At 36.1% G+C, this 19,790-nt stretch overlaps 1 protein-coding gene across 1 annotated transcript in view; it reads right to left on the minus strand.

Moving 5' to 3' along the window:
- Positions 1-19,790, minus strand: part of LOC138064262 (sperm flagellar protein 2-like) — a 61,809-nt gene that overhangs the window by 20,040 nt on the left and 21,979 nt on the right. The window contains exons 11-23 of the mRNA XM_068925981.1: positions 18,495-18,714; positions 17,854-17,984; positions 17,625-17,703; positions 14,664-14,737; positions 13,731-13,834; positions 12,635-12,891; positions 11,418-11,526; positions 10,715-10,872; positions 7,094-7,233; positions 5,427-5,554; positions 5,182-5,320; positions 4,055-4,192; positions 1,514-1,674 (exon numbers count right to left, since the gene is read on the minus strand). Of these exons, the coding sequence (XP_068782082.1) occupies positions 1,514-1,674; positions 4,055-4,192; positions 5,182-5,320; positions 5,427-5,554; positions 7,094-7,233; positions 10,715-10,872; positions 11,418-11,526; positions 12,635-12,891; positions 13,731-13,834; positions 14,664-14,737; positions 17,625-17,703; positions 17,854-17,984; positions 18,495-18,714 (1,838 nt within the window). The remainder of the gene's footprint in view (positions 1-1,513; positions 1,675-4,054; positions 4,193-5,181; positions 5,321-5,426; positions 5,555-7,093; positions 7,234-10,714; positions 10,873-11,417; positions 11,527-12,634; positions 12,892-13,730; positions 13,835-14,663; positions 14,738-17,624; positions 17,704-17,853; positions 17,985-18,494; positions 18,715-19,790) is intronic.

The raw sequence follows: 19,790 nt of genomic DNA on the forward strand, positions 1-19,790 counted from the left end.
GCAAGGAGGAGGAGCCAGGAAACTACAGGCCTGTCAGCCTCACCTCCATCCCTGGAAAGGTGATGGAACAGCTCCTCCTGAAGGTCATCACTAAGCATCTGGAGGACAAGCAGGTGATCAGGAGTAGTCAGCATGGATTCACCAAAGGGAAATCATGCTTGACCAATCTGATAGCCTTTTATGACGGGATGACTGGCTGGGTAGACGAGGGCAGAGCAGTGGATGTTGTCTGCCTGGACTTCAGCAAGGCTTTGGACACTGTCTCCCATCACATCCTCCGAGGTAAGCTCAGGAAGTGTGGGCTAGATGAGTGGACAGTGAGGTGGATTGAGAACTGGCTGGATGGCCGATCTCAGAGGGTTGTGGTGAATGGCGCAGAGTCGAGTTGGAGGCCTGTGGCTAGTGGTGTCCCCCAGGGGTCAGTCCTGGGTCCAGTCTTGTTCAATGTATTCATCAGTGACCTGGAGGAAGGGACAGAGTGCACCCTCAGCAAGTTTGCTGATGATACTAAACTGGGGGGAGAGGCTAACACACCAGAAGGCTGTGCTGCCATTCAGAGGGACCTGGACAGGCTGGAGAGGCGGGCGGAGAGGAACCTCGTGAAGTTCCACAAAGGCAAGTGCAGGGTCCTGCACCTGGGGAGGAAGAACTGCATGCAGCAGTACAGGCTGGGGGTTGACCTGCTGGAAAGTAGCTCTGCCGAGAAGGACCTGGGAGTGCTGGTGGACAAGAAGTTAAACATGAGCCAGCAGTGTGCCCTTGTGGCCAAGAAGGCCAATGGTCTCCTGGGGTGCATTAGGCAGAGTGTTGCCAGCAGGTGGAGGGAGGTGATCCTGCCCCTCTCCTCAGCCCTGGGGAGGCCTCACCTGGAGTACTGTGTCCAGTTCTGGGCTCCCCAGGACAAGAGAGACATGGCCCTACTGGAGAGAGTCCAGCGGAGGGCTACCAAGATGATTAGAGGGCTGGAGCATCTCTCCTATGAAGAAAGATTGCAAGAGCTGGGCCTGTTCAGCCTGGAGAAGAGAAGATTGAGAGGCGATCTCATCAACGTGTACAAGTATCTGAAGGGGGAGTGTCAAGAGGATGAGGCCAGCCTCTTCTCCGTGGTGCCCAGCAACAGGACAAGAGGCAATGGGCACAAACTGAACCACAGGAAGTTCCATCTGAACCTGAGAAAAAACTTCTTCACTGTGAGGGTGACAGAGCATTGGAACAGGTTGCCCAGAGAGGTGGTGGAGTCTCCTTCGCTGGAGATATTCAAAACCCATCTGGATGTGATCCTGGGCAATATACTCTAGGTGACCCTGCTTGAACAGGGAGGTTGGACTAGATGATCTCCAGAGGTCCCTTCCAACCTAAATGATTCTGTGATTCTGTGATTTAAGATTCATCTAGTCACTGATTATAATGAGGAGTTAAAAATTCTTATTTACCTGTCCTTTGAATTATACCCACAAATCTATCAATGCATTATGCTTATTGATATTTTAATAATTTAATAATGCATTTTTACCTTCTTGATTTAACTTGATCTTCTTTCTGTTCTAAGCCAATAATATCTAACAATGGAATTCTAGTAAAATCATGACTGCCATCTGTTGGGATTTTTCCTTCCATTGCCCTATAATAGTCATGAAGGAGTCTCTTTGTATCCTGGAAACGATCCACTTCAACCTCAAGAAGAAAAGATAGACAGATTGATATTAAAAACAGGACAGAACAAAACATTTTCTGTTACATTTTTAAATATGTGATAGCAAAACTAACTCTAAATCATAAAACTCTTTGAGAGGGAATAACAAACATTTGTTTGAGTATTTATACTGTATTTAATGCATACTTCAACTTGCATTAATAATATCTTTCAAATTTGCATTCTCAATTTTCAATCAGGCATTTCTAAGGGTTAATAAAAATCTTAGTTGTAAAAACAGGGAAAATGCCTTACAATAAATACTGTTTGATACATTCAATTTAAGTACAATATATTTTGATGTATATATTTTTCTATACTAGTAAGTCTACCACTATCCCCAAATTACAGCAATCTTTTTGTTCAAAATAAATAAAAAATTTTTGCAATCCAAATTAAAATATGCTAAGTGATTGATGGAGAAAAAAGTTTAAAAAGCAATACAGTTTCTCTGGACCGAAGAATTCAACACACATTACATACCTAAATTTGTGTGACTCCTCTTAGGAGAAATCAAGTAAGATTTAAAAAACATTTAACACCTGTCATGTTTTGATTTATTGATACAGTAGGGTGTTAGCTTCTAACTGACAAAACAGTACTAAATATTCATGGGAAAATGCACAAAACCACATTCACAAAACAAAGGATAAAACGGTGTGGTGTAAAACAGCGCTTACCCATAAGTTATGGAGAAACCAACTTTTAGTATGACAGTGTACACAAAGAAAGGTGGAAAGAAATCTGATATACCCTTGCTAAGGTTAAGACCTTGTTAAACAGAATCTGCACAAATATATGTGTTTATACAGTAACAGAGGCACCTGCAGAACATACATAACTTTCCACAGAAAAACCCACAGAAGGAGAGCTTAAGACCAGAGAACCAGCTATTTTTTGGCTGTGTCTTAAACAAAGCCATAATATGAAGGTGTAGTAATATTTTTATTTTTGTAGATTTAAGCATTAATAATTCATTTATTTGGGGGAATATATATTAAAGTAAGTTAAAAAAATTGCTTTGCCTTTTTTTTTTTTTTTTTTAAGGAAAAAGCATACACATTACATATGATTAACATATGTTTGTAATTTTAATCAGCTATTCTCTTTATCCACAAAAGATGGGTGAAACTAGATTCATAAGGAACAATTTAGGCCCAGTAATATTACTTTAAGTTCACTCCTTTATGCATTATGTTGCTTGGTTAGTCAGCAGTTATTTTATATTTAGACCTCTTTATTTAGTCAGTGACCTTAGTCTTTATTTAGGGCATTATTTAGACTCTTTGAAAATAGAATTAATAATTTCCTCAATATAGCAACTGAATACTTCACAAACACTGCTTAAATTATTGCAACATTCATGTGAGATTAGAGAGTGATTCCCCCATTTAATAAGTATGTAAAATAACACAGAGAATGAGGGTCAGGCAGACCAAATTAAGCTGCTTAGGCCAGATTTTTCAGCCAAGTTAGCATAACATGGCATTTCACGTTTTTAAAGCACAGTTTTCATTATCTTCTTTAGAGTTGCCAAACCAGTCATTTAGTGCACAAAAAAGCTTTTCTGTTCCATTTCAAAGCCCTGACATTGATCCCAGCTGAAGCACCTAGAAAAGCAATCACAGGAAAATCTTTCTTTAATTCATGAACTGAAGTAACCCATGGCCTAGCTGAATGAGAGGAAAGACTGAATGTGGGGAAGGGGAGGACCAGCTAAGTGAAGATAGATTTCTGAAAGCTTTCAAGCTAAACATCTGAAAGCTGTGTCAAATTTTAAGAGATTTTCTTAAGCACAACACTTCACTTTCTTCAAAACCATTCCTTACAGATTTTCAGATCAGTCTGTAAGTAAAATTTCGAGCTACATTAGTGAAGTTGTAACTGAAATAATTTCTTGTTATGGGAAATACAGAACAACCTCAATAGCAAGTGGGCCTACAACAGCAGTGAATTACATAATTTGACCAAATTAAGAGCAGATGTCAACCTAATCATAGAAGGATAAACAGATCTGACATTTTTGTTAGAAAATAACATGAATGATTCACTAGACTGATAAACTCTTAGCCAAAAGTAACACTATTACAGAGTGAAAGTTTGAGGGTTTTGGACAATAACAATGGTATTTTTCTTAATCTTTTGTGTCACAAAATGGTTAAATATATGGAATGTTATTTTCTTTTCGTCTCTAACCATCTAGTTTAATTGAGAAGAGGCACGGACATCTGCTTATCTAATTCTTGATCCCTCACTTATTCAGAGCCAACCATATGAAACTCCTCTGAGGATTATAGTCCTCCAAATCTAATTCTTTATCTCCTTCCATTGCAGACTGAGTAGTAGAGCTCCACACCATACCTGCATAAGAGAAAAAAAATGGTTCATTGCAATCCCCTTATGATCTGGTAACCAGCCATCATTCATGATATCAGTACGTTCCTGGTCAGCTTCTTCCCTTCTGTTATCACAGATATCCCAGAGACGATTTCTCAGGTCCTAAATCACAAAATCACATATGAGAAATAACTATGATGGAAAAGCATCTTTTTTATATTTATTATTTTAAATTATATTTGTGCTTGTGGTTAAGGAATCTTCCCATTTAGGGTTTTTTCCCTATTACTATAAAAGTCAAAGCCTAGTCAAAGAGTTATGTGTTATGTGCTTATAGAGACCTTACAGAAAGTAGCTTTACAAATGTACCAGACATGAATCTGCGGGAAGAAGACCATACTAGATTGCCTTGCTTTGTCCCAGCAGAGAGACTTATCTAAGCTAGACAAAGAAGTGAGAATAAAACAGCTACACTCCCAATACTACCAAAAACTTTCAGCTTGAATGGTTTGCTAGCTGAGGCAATTACAAGAAGAATACTCTAAGGGGACTTACAATATGATAATCCTGAGGAAATTATGCCAGCCTTTAAATATTCTTCTGATTTGCATAGCTCCTTTTCATTTTCCTTTAATGGGGGGGGATTCTTTGTAACTAAGGCTTTTCAACTAGTGACTATATCTAACAGCAACATTATGTAGCTCACTAACAGCACGGGAGACCTATTAAGCATACAACATGTATGCAAACCCTCTGCTCCCCATCAATATCTCTGCGTGAAAATGGCATGGCAGACCTGTATGTCTCAAGATAGGAAGACTGGAGAGCTGTTATACAGAGAGCCAAGGTAGGCTAAGGTAAGTTCTGAATACCATAAAATGTAAAGACAAAGAAGGTAGAGAAATATTTACTCTATGACATGCTAGAATACTATAGTATAATCTAAAAAAAGAAGCAAAACTTAATAAAGATAAAGCCAAAAACCAAAGGAATTATTGTGAATTATCTCTTTATGTACAAGGGGAACTGAAATAGTTTCAGAGGAGTGGTAAAAAAACAAAAAATTTAAATAATAATATCACTTATTATACAAATTTGATATACAGCCAGATAATATTTAGGATGCATTATAACTTTTGCCACTTATTTACAGTAACTCTTTGGTGTAGTTCTGCTTTTGTTTCCTCATCTTCCCGCAGGTCATCAGCAATTGAATTAAAATCTGACTGCCACTGAGATACAAACTCCTGCTTAAGATCTGGACACTTCAGATAATCCTGGAAAGTTTTTCTGTGAATTGTGATAAAAACAATTTTAGTGTTAAAAGACATATAGAATGTCAGAGGAAACATTGAAAATATGAATATTAAAGTAGTAAGCTACTATTTCTACTCACCTAATGTCTGCTAAGTAATAAACCACAGAGTGCTGTTCATCCCTTAGGCATCTAAGTACAGTTTTGATGGTATTCACATATGCATTTTCTACCATTTCCCAATAAGGTACTAAAAAATCAGGTATCTCCTGTGAATTATTTTTAAAAACACCAAAATTAATTGATGTATTTCTTGGTAATCATTATCTGTATCATTAGCAAATATAAGAAATATTATTTCAGGAAATCACGTTACTTATTGATTTCTTTCTCTATCTATTTCTTTTGACCTATTTACAACTGATTATGTATACTGTACCAATATATAATGCATTTCTTTAGAAGAGAGTGGCAGTATTCACAATGAATGGGAAGTCCCAGTGGAATTCTGTTGATATCTATATTTTTTAATATAAATGAAGTGAAGAAGGATGAGTATTTAGGTAACAAAGTTTGGTGGTACAAAATTGTTCAAGATGGTAAAAATAAAAGCTGACTGTTGAGTGTTGCAAAAGTGACTGACTGAATGTCATGAAATGCAAAAGAAAGCCTATGGCCAGAGGGAACCCAACATACTGAGTTATGAGCTTCAGCTACTCAGAACTTACAGAACATGCAAGCTAACTGCACTCATAAAGGCAAAATTGGTAAATGTTAGGAATGGAATTACAGAACAAAAACCAAAACACCATTGTGCTCTCTTCAAATCCACTCTCAAATACTGCATGCAGTCCCAGCTCCCCATCTCAAAAAATTTATAGTAGAACTAGAACATACAGACAGAAGGCAACAATCATGATCCAATGTATTTAGCTGCTTCCACATGAGGACAGTTTACCAGATTATGACTGGATTGGAAAAGCAACACTAAGAGGGCATGAAGAAGGGAGATGTGATAAATGTCTGTAACATCTTAAGTACCTTCAGAGAGTGAATAAAGAATTACTATTCATTGTATCTCACAATACAAAAACTAGAGTGATCCAATGACCCTATCAGACAACAAGTTTAAAGCAAAGAAAGAAAAGTAATTTTTCAGAAAGGGTATAATTATACAGGACATATCATGGAGACCAAAATGTAAATTCCTTCAAAAAAACAACTAGATAAAATCACGGAAGAAAAGTGTATGCAGAGCTACTAAACACAAAGACGCAGATATAAAATCATCTGAGGAAACACCTAAACTTCAGATTAGATTACTGGAACCTAGAGACGTGTCCTGTGGAAAGCATATTAGAGAAGAGTAACCTAGGACAAAAACCAATGTACACTTACCCTGTTCTTACATTCTTTCCCCAAGTATCCACAACTGGCCATTGTCAGAGACAGGAAACAGGGTAAATGGGCTTATGTCCTAGTAAATCTAGGTTTATATTTCATAATATTAAAAAGTCTTATTATTTTGGTATCCACATACTATTCTTCACCATCATGGTGAGGAATTTACCCAAAACCAAAGGCGAGCATTTTAAACAGAGTTTGCTTGTCTGAGGCATAACATTCTAGTAGCAGCTGCTATTTGTATTTTTGGATATTTGTAATACAGTACTAGTGTCTCTTTCAACTTTTATTTATTGGAAATATTGAAGAAAATATTTTGTAATGACACAAAAAGTTTAGGTAGAATATGTTATAAAATATTGAGAAAAATTCATACTCTAATTTCTAATCATGAATGAATGTACCTTGGGAAGTGGTTCATCTACATACTCCCACTCATCTGATCCTGGTTTAATTAGCGGTGGTCTCGCAGAAATAGGAGGAGGTAGATCTTCAGATGTAGCCTGTGAAGGCATTTTTCCCGGTGATTTTTCTTCAGCAGAGCCTTGTATATGTATGTATAATTAGTACCTTCAAATGTATTTTAAATGTAAAAAAACAGAAGTATACATCTATGCTCCTCTGACAAGCTCAAAATAACCGAACAGATTCAACATTTCATTATATGTGTATTGTTCATTAAAAAATATACTGATCAAATCAGTGATGCTACAGTTATAAAATCACTTCTCACTTAAGCTTGTATTTTGCAGTTTGTTATTTTTCTAAAGCCATCACTATAAGAGAAGCAGGAAGACAATGAATGGTTATGTATAAATATGAAGCAGATTATTTACCAGGCAAATCAAGGTCAATGGTACTGATATAATTCTGATATTCATTACAACTATCATAATTTCAGGGACTCCCTGCTTAATTAAAGATCAGATATGAGCACAGACAATTTCCATGCACCAACGGTTGGAAAAGAGTGCATCAAGAAAATCAAATACTGAAGAAACAATCAGATAAATTGACCTAGATCTGGCCTAAAATGGAAAATAAACCTTACTCTGAGTAGAAGTTGAGATGTATAAAATATGATGCATAGGATAAAAGGAAGGAGGGCAAGGAAAAACTAATCAAAAAGAAAATGAGAGAGAAAAGATCATTTTGCAGAGAAGCAAGCAAAAAAACTAACCGTGGTAGGCCGAAACCTCTGAAAAATCTATCAAGCAAACTGTCAGCAAGAAGAGATATTAAGGTGAAGCCTTCCCTGAAGCATCTAAACTGAGTCAAATGAAATAAGTCTACTTTTCAGCCCTAAATGTAAAAGACATGGTGGTCAAATTGCTTCTGTGAACATGTTCAAACTGCATGCATCTGTCTCTGGTCTGTTTCCACTTTAAGCCGTACGAGAACAATTATGTGCAACCTGCATCCATACTACTTTGGGAGAAGAATCTGTCCTAAACTCAGTTAAAGAGGAACCTAAAGTATACCAAAATAATACTGAATGTAGTTAGCCGCTCCAGAGCGTGATTCAGCCTTAGAATCTGAACTGACTTCTGGAAAGATATTAATGTCTCTTCAGTGACTATAAAAGGACCCTACAACAACTAGACTTTCAGGTTAAACATGAAGTTAAATAACTGCTTAGAAGCATGCTCGTGAATTCTAGCCAGTTTTGGTGTGAATTTAAATATATTCAAAAAAGATAAATAGCCTTGCATCAAATCACTGTTTTAAGTTTTAATCTTTTTGTCAAAAGAAGTTTAATATTTAAAGTAAAGCTATGTTTTGGTTTACTTGCTTTTAACTCTGACAGACCTACATCTGAAAAACCTTGTCTTGCTGAGTGCTTCAATACAACAACTGCATATCATAGTCCTGATGTAGGGTAATAAAAAGAACATAAACTATTGGCCAAATAAAATATCCTAAGGGTACTTCTGCTAAATATTTTGTGAACTAATCTCTGTATTTCCTTTTGCCATATCAATCCCAGAATCCTATTGATTTCTGACATTAATATATACTCTTATACCTCTGTTTTGCTCATATTAACCTAGAAGTGAAGGACAGCATGGAATCTATCAATACAAATATGAAACTAGGCATTATTAATTGACCAGAGAGATTGTTTTTCCACAGAGAGCAAGTAGTCCTTACAGTACTTCGCCAACATATCTGAAATCTAACCAGAAAATATGGACTTCATTTGCATCAGTAGGAATTTTGCCACTGATTCCCATGGGGCCATGAATTATATCAAGCACATAAAAAAAACTATTCCAGTCAGGTAGTTCTTCCAAAAACACTCCATCCAATTATCTGCCAGATGTGATACTTCAAAGAAATTTTGATAAAATGGCAGCCTTTTGCAGGAATAGTAGTCTAAATTTTTACAGTTAAGAAAACATTTCCAATTAATTAATACTGACTGTGTTTTTTTTAAGAGGACGATACATCAAGAGTTTCTTTGAACAATCGCCAACATAAAACCTGGCGATTCAAATGTTTAGTTAACATGGTTTATTCGATGCACCTTTTCCATAGGACACCTAATCATTTTTCCCTTTTTATTTTTGGATGATTCTGCCCTTTTGGGTCATTAAGAGGAAAAATGCAATATTGACACAGCAAAACAGATATCAGTAACACTGAGTTATCCATGTTTTTAAGCTGCTGGTGATAAACTAGTATATGTTGATAATGGCAGGTTGGTCTTTCTTACACTGTTACTGTGCTGTCCCATGTGGTAAAGATGCTAGTTGTAAAATTTAAACCAGAGAAAAAGGTCTGGATTTAATAATCCTTTACTTCAGAGATTATAAATATGTCCAGTTGACTCTTTCTTTTAAATATTTTAAAATTTCTTCTCAAAATCTTTGATATTATGTGAAACTGGTCCATTTCCTTTGAAAAGGTAAAAAGGTAATAGAAAAATTTAGCGTTCCAGGGCAGTTATCCAGTAACAAATAGGCTCTCTTTTTTCTTCAAGATCATCGTTTTGTATTTCATCTACTGTAATTATTATTTCTAATGCTTTATTGCAAAACATGAAGAAAAGTGTTCCCACAAATAACACCACTCTGACTGACCAACCTCGGAATATTTCAGATTTTGTGGGGATAGTCTTCTTTCTTGGGGGAGTGATTCCATTTCTTCGTTTGTTTGTTTTTTTACAATCGCCACAATTTTAACTTGTGGTAAAGGTTTAGAAAATTACTTTTTCTTTTTAGATTCTATTTTTTCTAGTTCTTTCTCTTCAAAATAATTTCAAAAAAATCACATAGAATTTAGTAAAGTTAATAGATGAATCATACTATAGCTTCCAAACCAACAGTGGAAGTAAATTATACAATATCTGTAAAAATAACAAATATTTACTTTGTACTTTTTTAATGTATTTAAATTTATTGGAATGAAACTGACTATAAAATTAATGTGCCCATTTGCATTTGACAAACTGGAGAAATGTGCTCTTTAATGTTAAATTGTAGCAGTTTGAAAAAGGAGTAACACCATTACATTTCTCCAACTTTACACCACTGAATTTCAAAGAATTTATATCTAATATATATGGCTTATACATAATTAATTACATGTATAATAGTGAAATAAAATCAGAAAATATTAATTTCACATATTAATATATAAAGCATTACTTTTTAATTGATCCAAATCAAAATCTTACCATCTATACCATTAAAAATAATTTTCCATCGTCAAAAATGATAAAAGTATACTTATCAGAGGAAATGTATTTGCCTCTGAAAAGGTATTCTGGTCTTTGCCAAGAAAATATTCAAACAAAATTACATGACAATATTTTGCATGTGGAAAATAATTGTGTTTATATACATAAACATTTGCAAAATGAATGAAAACTATATCACTGACTCACAAATCTGCAAAATCTCTCAGGGCCAGTAAAAATGGCCAGTGTTTTCATGCAGTTTTATATATTAATTATTAGCATTAATTATAAACAACAAACAATTTTCTAACTAAGTGTAAAAAGTAGGAACTGAAAAACTTACTTCTATTCTGTCTTTTGGCCATTTCTTCCATAAGGATTTCCTTTACTGTTTTACACAGAAGACTTTCTTCTATTTCTGCATTGACTTTCACTAGAATATTCTGATGGATTGAAAACCATTTCTCTAATTTTGGCCATGTGTCTAGAAAGCCTGAAATTCTACAAAAATTATATCAATGTAGAACTTTAAAATCTAGCTACTGAAATAACTGCAGGAAAATAAAACATTTTTCCAAACCAATAAAAAAGTAAGAACACAACATCTAACCTAATATTAAAACAAATCCAGCCAACCTTCTTTTTCCAGAGTACTCCATGCACATCAACCTTTTCATTTTTAACATAGGAAAATTTCCCAAATCCTATTTTTAGAAGTAGACTTCTAAGTCTATGCTAGTGTATCTTAGTTTCCCTTGTGACAAGTTAAACCTATTATTTTCTTTTATGACAACTAACTCAATAATAATAAATAATGATAGTCTTAAATAATATATCAGCAAATAAATAATCTATAAATAAAGTTCTATCTTGAAGGATTGTTTACATTGTGCCAAGCATCAAAATACCTCTTTAAGTTCCATGTCAGAGAAACTCTTAAATACATTCTTAACAGTAGGCAGGTCACAGGTCACATGTGAGGTTCAGATTAATTATAGGCCTAAACATTTGGCTGAAGCAACTTTATCGTGCTTCATATAACATACCTATGTAGCATTTGGTCCCTGACTGAACCAATCTTCTCTTCTTGGATTCTGGCATTTGAAGTTTGATTGCTGTCCTCCTGTTCAATTTGAGCTGACTTTGATTTATCTGCTGTGTGAAACAGTATATGTGAGCATATGTTGAAAAAGGTAACTATGCAGTCTTAACTATAGGCCTTAGATAAAATAATTAAAAGAAACATTTCAGCCTTCCTTCATCTTACATTTCTTCACCTAAAAATTGGATGCCAAGCTTCCCACAAAAAGAAGAGTCAGAGAAAATCATTGAAATATAAAACAAAGCTGGGAAGAACCTGAAGAAACTGTCTTGCCTCATCCCCTGGTTAAACATCCTTTGGCAGAACCAATTATAGCACTAACATTCCTGATGGATGCTTTGCAATCTTAGAATTTTCCAGAGGCAGAGATGAGATGCTCACCTGGGTAGACTATTTCAAGCTTATCTATTATTACAATTAGAAGAGGTTTTCCCAGTCTAATCTAGTTTTTCTTGAAGAAACTCAAGCTCTTTACTCCTTTTCCCTTCAACAATGGGCAGATATTCCATTGCATCTGAAGACTGGCTATCCTCTCTCTCTGAGTCTTCTCTAGATTTTTTTAAAAACCTTAAATCGGCTAGAATTAGCCCAATTTTGTATATTTCTGATTTTTTTTTTTGTTCTTTCGACTCTTTCTGTCGCCACATTACATTTTATGAAATATATTCTCTTTGGATCCCTATGATTATATCATGTATTATCACACTTTCAAAGTGTTTTGGCAACATAAGCTCTTTATATTAGCAAGAATTTCAAGTTTATTATATATATTTTTATGTCACATTATATTAATATATAATATATATATATTTATATAATACAGTATACCATACTCTATCTATTATACTCTATTATAGATAGAGTACTATATAATATATACATTGCATAATATATACATTATATATTGTTATATATAATGTATAATATACAATATATGACATATTGTGGATATAATATGCATAATATATATAATATTGCATGTATTATTATATGCTTTCCATATTTTCAGTGAAAACATGTAACTTGCTACTATGTTGCAAAGTACTCACAAAAAACTTTGAGAGATTTAGTCATTTTAATATTATAATAATAATGTTAACTTTCCCCTTTTACCACAACCTGCTTGTCAGTTAAGTTCTTTAAAGGCAGTCAGAAACTCACATTTCAAATTAGCCATGCGTTTCAGTACTGTGGTATCCGATATATCCAATAATATACAAAAATCAAAGGCAGGTGAGGGGACTGATGGCTTGTTAGGGTCTCTGGGATCTGTAACCAATGAGAGTATTCCACAGTTCTCATCTTTTATGTCTGCTTTGTCTGGATCACTCCCTGAAAAGGCTTTTTCAAGTAGCTTTGCCTGATTTATTGTCATTGGGAATCCATCCACAATCCAGCCCTTCTCTGGCGGTGTTTGGCTAAATGTAAATGAAGAGCCAGAATTATACAGTGAAATCACAGCATAATAATAAGAACACCTAAAGAAGAACTTGCCCAAGCAGTCTTTCCTTCTGAATTTGGTATATTAAATATCCTGTCAAAGAACGAATATGATAGATATCATTAAAACTAAAACTGCAAAGCAACAGATTTCAAATGAGAAGATAACATGAAACATAACTACAAGTGAACAACATGGAACAATTTTTGCTGTCTTGCTGTTTTCAAAAACAATCTCTACAAACCATGATCATAGATGAACTTCACTATTTTCCTCTGCTAACATTTGCACTGAAGTAAAATCTGCTTCATAACCTTAAAGTACTAATGGGAAAAGTATAACTTTAGTTATATTCATTTGGGAACTTAAGTACTAATTGCCCATCACAGCAGTTGAGACAATTTTCTGTCATGCAGGAATAGGCAAAAACAAATAACCTAACTGCCAAAGTACAGATGTTTGGATTACGTATCTCACATAAAATTTAGAGGAAAAATATTAGCACATGCTGAATAGCTTTCTACTAATGAAAGTATGGCAAAACAAAGACATCAGTTATACTTAATGACTATGTGCTAGTCATGTGTGCTTTATATTTACCATCAGTGTTGTACAATAATGTTTGTATAATTTAGGGCTAGACTCTACTGCTTTAAAATGAGTATTAACCAATTTTGCTGATTAGCTCACTTTCCCAGTAGAATACCCCAGTGTTCCAATAAAAGAAATCAATAAAGAGAAATAGCTAAATTTGGAACTACAGATTGGATAATGACATTCTAAATTACCGAGAAACAAAGCTACACAATTTCATACTTAATGGCTTCCAACAGGATGGCAATTAGCAATTCATCAGGAATACTTTTTCCTTTCTTCAACAATTTCTGTGATGCAGCGCCAAGCTGGGCACGTACAGATAGCTGTGGAAGAGTGTAAAAAAAAGAACGTGAAAGACTAATGCTCAGGATGTTCACGGCACTCACTGTTAAAAAGATATAATTCTACTTTATATTCATTTATTTATTTACATATAAATGTTTATTGCATTGCATATTAAGGAGCAATAGTTTCAGCTGATGTAAAGAAGGCCTAATTTAATTGAAGCCTCAAACTGAACATTATTACACCCACAAAAATGGTAGACAGAAATGAGTTTGAGAAACAAAGGGTAGGAAGGCCAAGAAATAAAAATTAAGTCACCTGGTTCTAAGCTCATTCTAATTTTCATTGCTGTATCACAACTGACTTTTTGCTGTGTGCTAGCTTAAGAAAAGATTCAAAATTAAAGTGTTCTACGGCAGCATTTAACTTAATCAATGTTACCAGAATCGTGTAGTTTCCTAGGTTTTGAGGTATTTTTCAGTTAAGATCAATAAAGTGCAAGATCCTGTGTAGAATTAAGCACTTTTGAATGCAAAGAAAAGAAACCTTGTCATGGGAATGAAAGAGCAGTTTAGCACCAACAGGATTATAAATATGTGTTTGTTAACTCAGAAACAACACAGAAAGTAGCAGATCTTATATAAATGTGAGTTTTAACCAGATGTTTACCTATAACTAACCAACATACACAACAGCTTTTTATAAAGAAGCTTTTTATAATAATAGCATTTTCATACAGAAAATGCTTGTAGTAAGGTCAGTAAATAAAATCAGAATGATAAAAGGGTATCCTTGTTCTATAGTTTAATGAGATGATTTTAACTTATGCATATTTATACAGTAGAAGTTAAAAATCAGATTACATACCTTGGATTGGTCATCCTGACAATTGTCTGATATAATTTCTTGACCAGATAGATCCTTTTTGACAGAACCATTATCTAAAATAGGTATATTATAATGTTTTACATTTTTATTACTGTAACACTAATTAATACAGAGACATAATAGAAGTACATGCCTTATTATTTTTCTCTGAACAAATTAGAATAGAAAGCTATATTCATTAGAATCATAGGATTATTGAATAATTCAGACTGGAGTGGAGCTGGGTTGGAAGGTCTGTAGTCCAACCTCCTGTGCAAAGCAGCACCAGCTAGGAGGTCAGACCAGGCTGCTCAGGCTGTTTACCCAGTGTGATTTTGAAAACCTCCAAGGATGGAGAATGCACAGCATTTCTGGGCAACCTGTTCCAGTGCTTGACTGGTCTCATGGGGAAAAAGCTTCTCCTCTTATCCGGTCAGAACCTCTCCTTTTTCAATTTATGACTGTCACCTTTCATTCCCCTGCCATGTGCTGTTGTAAAGAGCCTGGCTTTGTGTTCTTGATAACCTTCTTGTATTAACTTGAAGCAGTAGTGTTGTTAGGTCCCCCTGAAGCCTGTTCTCTCCAGGCTAAACAAGCCCAGTTCTCTCAGCCTCACCTCTTGTCTCCTGGCAAGTGCTCTAGCACCTGACCATCTTGGTGGGCTTCTACTGAAACTTCAGTTTGTCAATATCTTTCTTGTATTGGGAAGCTCAAAACTGTACACTATATTCTAGATGCAATGTAATGAGTGTTGAGTGCTGGATGTAATCCTTTCCCTCAATCTACTAGTTATATTCCAGTTAATATGGTCCAAGATGCCTTGAGTCTTCTTTGCTCCCAGAGTACCCTGCTAGCTCATGTTCAGTTTGCTCTCCATCAAGATCCCCAGGTCCTTTTCAGCACTGCTGTTCCCCAGGCAGTCTGCCCAGCCCGTATGCACCCACAAAAGCTGAAGGAGCTGGCTGATGTTATTGCAAGGCCACTCTTGATTATCTTTGAAAGGTCATGGTGATCTGTGGGGGTTCCCTGAGGATGAAAAGAAAGTAAACTTCTTCAGGAAGGGCAAGGAGGAGGATCCAGGAAAGTATCGGCTGGTCAGCCTCACCTCAATCCTTGGGAAGGTGATGGAGCAAAAATATCTGGAAATGGCTTCCAGGATTATTAAGGATAGGGAGTAGTCACCATGGATTCACATAGGGGAAATCATGCCTCACCAACCTGACAGCCTTCTACAGTGAGATGACTGGTTCAGTGGATGATGGGAGAGTAGCGGATGCTGTTTGCCTTGACTTTTCACACTGCCTCCCACAGCATCCTCATAGACAAACCAATGAAGTACGGACTAGGTAAGTAGACAACGAGGTGGAATGAAAACTAACTGAACTGCTCAGCTCAGAGGGTTGTGATTAGCAGCATGAAGTGCAGCTGAGGGCCAGTGTCCAGTGGTGCACCCTGGCGGGCAATCCTGGGACCAGTACTGTTTAATATCTTGATCTACGACCTGGACGATGCAACAGAGTGCACCCTCAAGTAAGTTTGCAGATGATACAAAATGGGGAGGACTGGAGTAATTGGTATAGCAAATGGTTGTGCTACCATTTGGAGGAACCTTGGCAGGCTGGAGAAGAGGGCCAACAGGAATCTCACGAAATTCAGCAAAGTGAAATGCAAAGTCCTGCACCTTGGGAGGAATAACTCCATGCACCAGTACAGACTGGAAAGCAGCTTTGCAGAAAAGGACCTGGAAGTTTTGGTGGACAACAAGTTGAACTTGGGTAGCAATGCACCCTTGTGGCAAAGAAGGCCAACAGCATCCTGGGCTGTGCTAAGAAGAGCCTCAATATCAGGTGGATGAGGTGGTAATTCCCTTCTACTCAGTGAGATGACATCAGAAGTGCTGTGTCCAGTTCTTGTCTCCCCAGCATGAGAAAGACACTGACATACTGGAACAGGTCCTGCAAAGGATGACTAAGGGCTTGGAGCACCTGGTATAGGAGGAGAGGCTGAGAGAGCTAGAATTGCTTAGCCTGTAGAAGAGAAGGCCTGGGGGGATCTTATCATTGTGTATGAATACTCGAAGGGAAGAAGTAAAGAAGATGGAGCCAGACTTTTCTCAGTGGTGCCCAGTGAAACGTCAAGAGGCAATGGGCACAAGCTGAAATCCAGGAAATTCCATTTAAACATGGAACTTTTTTTACTCTAAGGGTGGTGATCGTACATTAGAACAGGTTGCCCAGGGAGGTTGTGGAGTCTGCATCCTCGGAAATATTCAAAACCTGACAATAACATTCTAAGCAACCTCCTCTAGCTGGCTCTGCTTTGTGCAAGAGGGTTGGGCTCCATGATCTCCAGAGGTGCTTTCCATCCTCAATGACTCTGTGATTCTGTGTTTATTTGTCTGAGCCCAATGCCAGCTCCTTTGTTGATAAGAGCTGTTGCACAAAAGTGAGGGCCTGCCCCTCCTTCCTTTGCAAGCTGCTTTTAAGCTGAAGCTCTCTTCTTGGGCCCTGCCTGTGGTACATCATAACTGTGTAGCAGTCATGACTGCACCCTGTCTCCTACCTTTTTGATTCTGACCCGGATTCAAACTTCCTCCAGACTTGGCTTCCAGGCTTAACAACTTGTTTCATCAGCAGACTTGTTGGGTGATCATTGGACTACAGCTCACCCTGATCACTGTCTCCAGAACTAATTCTATGCCTGACTTTTTGACTCAACCTCTTTATTCTTTGCTGGTAAGGTTAGTGCTCCTGTCTGCCTTTCTATCAACCTTGCCTTCCAGCCTACCTTCCTTTGTGGAACAGCCAGCTCTTGCTGCTCCCAGACACTAGGAACGTATAGAAAGAGGAAATTCACAATGGAAACTACTGTAAAATCTCAGACATCATGGATACTATCTCAAACGTACAAGAGAAAGGGAAACTGCCATTTAAATCCAATTAGAAAAAAATACGTATCTACCTTCGGTTCCATTAACGGATGTTGTTTGGAGTCTTTTTAGAACTTGCTGTGATGATATTGATGAGAAGTTCCTCTGGACCTTGTATAAATTAAGAAAAGAAATGGATTAGAAAGGAAACTACACGTTATAGGAAAAACAAACAAACAAACTGTCAATCCAAGCTGAGCCTTGAAGTCTTCTACTTCAAAACTTCACTCAAAGAATAAGAAATGGAAACAATATGCTTACCTTATTTTGTTTCCCAGAACACTCTGCTTCCTGTAGAGTAAAGTTGTTTTCACTTTTCATTTCATAGTTAAGAAAAGCTTGGATGGCTTCCTGAACCAGAATATCAACAGATAATACCTGAATATTGCAAACTAATACACAAAAATATAAAATCAGAGAACTGTAAAGTTTAAGCAGAGCAAACATATAGTGACATTATTACTGCAACTAAATTAACGACGGGAAGATAGCATAATTACAAAGTTCCTTTTGTTTGGGATTTTGATATAAATTGTTTCCACTGTTTCTTCTCTGTAACCATTGCACAATATACATCCATAATCACACAGCTACCTTGCTAGTCTTTTCTACCACAAATATCCTCAGAGAAGTCTGGCAGAAGCATTTCTTAAATTTTCAGGGAATGCAGAAGAAATAAAGCAAGGTAGCACAATGAATTATCACTACAATCACTTTCAGGTATTTTTGATTTTTGTTTTGGAAGATACTGAACAAAACATCTTGCAACCAGCCCCTGCAAAATACTGATGCATCTGAGGTTCCAGGATTAGTAATGCAGTGATTTGCATTGTAAATGTAGGTTTTAAAAGCAAATAAACTTTAATAATTTTTAAGAATTTTAGGGAAAAAAAATTCTCTACCTTTTTCAAGAAACTTTACACAGGTAGTTTTTCCACTAAAAAGTTTTCCCAAAATACATCCCTTGACAGGACATGGAGGAAACACAGGTGGTGAAGGTTTAGGTTTTGGAGGATAGAAAATCTCCATCAATCTACGAAGCACATGACCCAGTACGTTATTATTAAGAGGAGGTTTGTTTTCACCATTCTCTTCAGGTGGACACCATTCCCCTGTCATGCTCTGTATAAATGACAAATTACCAAATAATTTGTCAGTATGCCTTGTCTTTCATCTATTTAGATATATTTAATTATTTATAAACATATATCCAACAACCAAATTTGATTAAAACAAAATAATAAAATATTTTTATACCAAAGCTTTGTTAAATGCTATAGTAATGTCATATTCATTAAACATTAATTAATATTCACTAATACCTACCTGAAGGAGACAAGTACTCTTGCATCTTTTTTTAATTCCATAAACACAAAAAGTCATTTCACCAATACCACAGAACAAATCAGAGCAAATTTTTTGAATAGAAGTACACTATCCCAACATCCACTGTTCTAAGAACTGGACAACATTAATTCCTAGTATCACATATAAATTTCTAAAAGTTTTGTGAATAAAGATTTCAGATAAATATGTCTTTTTAATATGCACTTAATAACCAAAAAAATATATAATTTCAGGAGTTTTCATGGGAGGGAAATTCTGTCTGGAAACCTCATGTATATCTACACTGAGATCAACACAAATTGCTCAGTGGTGTGAGTTACCAGAATACAACCTAATGAGGTTTTGCTAGTAAAATTACTCTTACTGACGATTGCATTAGGTGAAAGACGAGAATAGAAGGATGTAGTCAGAATAAATAAACAGAAAATTGTGGTTTTGCTGCTATAATCTACCTGATACCAGTAATGTATCTCATAATAGCAGTAAAGCGTGGAAAAGTATATGCGCAGTTGCTTCTATGAGAAACTAAAAGAGGATATTTTAGTAAGCCAGAATAATACTAGCTTTGTTTTATTCACTGTTTGATGGCAGGCTAGTAAACAGCTGTTTGAAAGACACATGGGCTAGTAATATCCCTGATTAGACTCTGGCTTGTCACCTCATTTGGAGGTGCACAATGAAGGGATGAGAAGCAAAGTTAAAATGTTTCAGCAAGGGAAACTCCAACTAGATCTGAGGGAAAAAAAGTGCACAATGAGGGTGGTTACGCACGAGAACAGGTTGCCTTGAGAGGCTGTGGAGTCTCCATCCTTGGAAATATTCAAAAGTTACTAGACAAGGCTCTGAACAAC

This window comes from Struthio camelus, chromosome W, assembly GCF_040807025.1.
Source record: "Struthio camelus isolate bStrCam1 chromosome W, bStrCam1.hap1, whole genome shotgun sequence".
Taxonomy (NCBI): domain Eukaryota; kingdom Metazoa; phylum Chordata; class Aves; order Struthioniformes; family Struthionidae; genus Struthio; species Struthio camelus.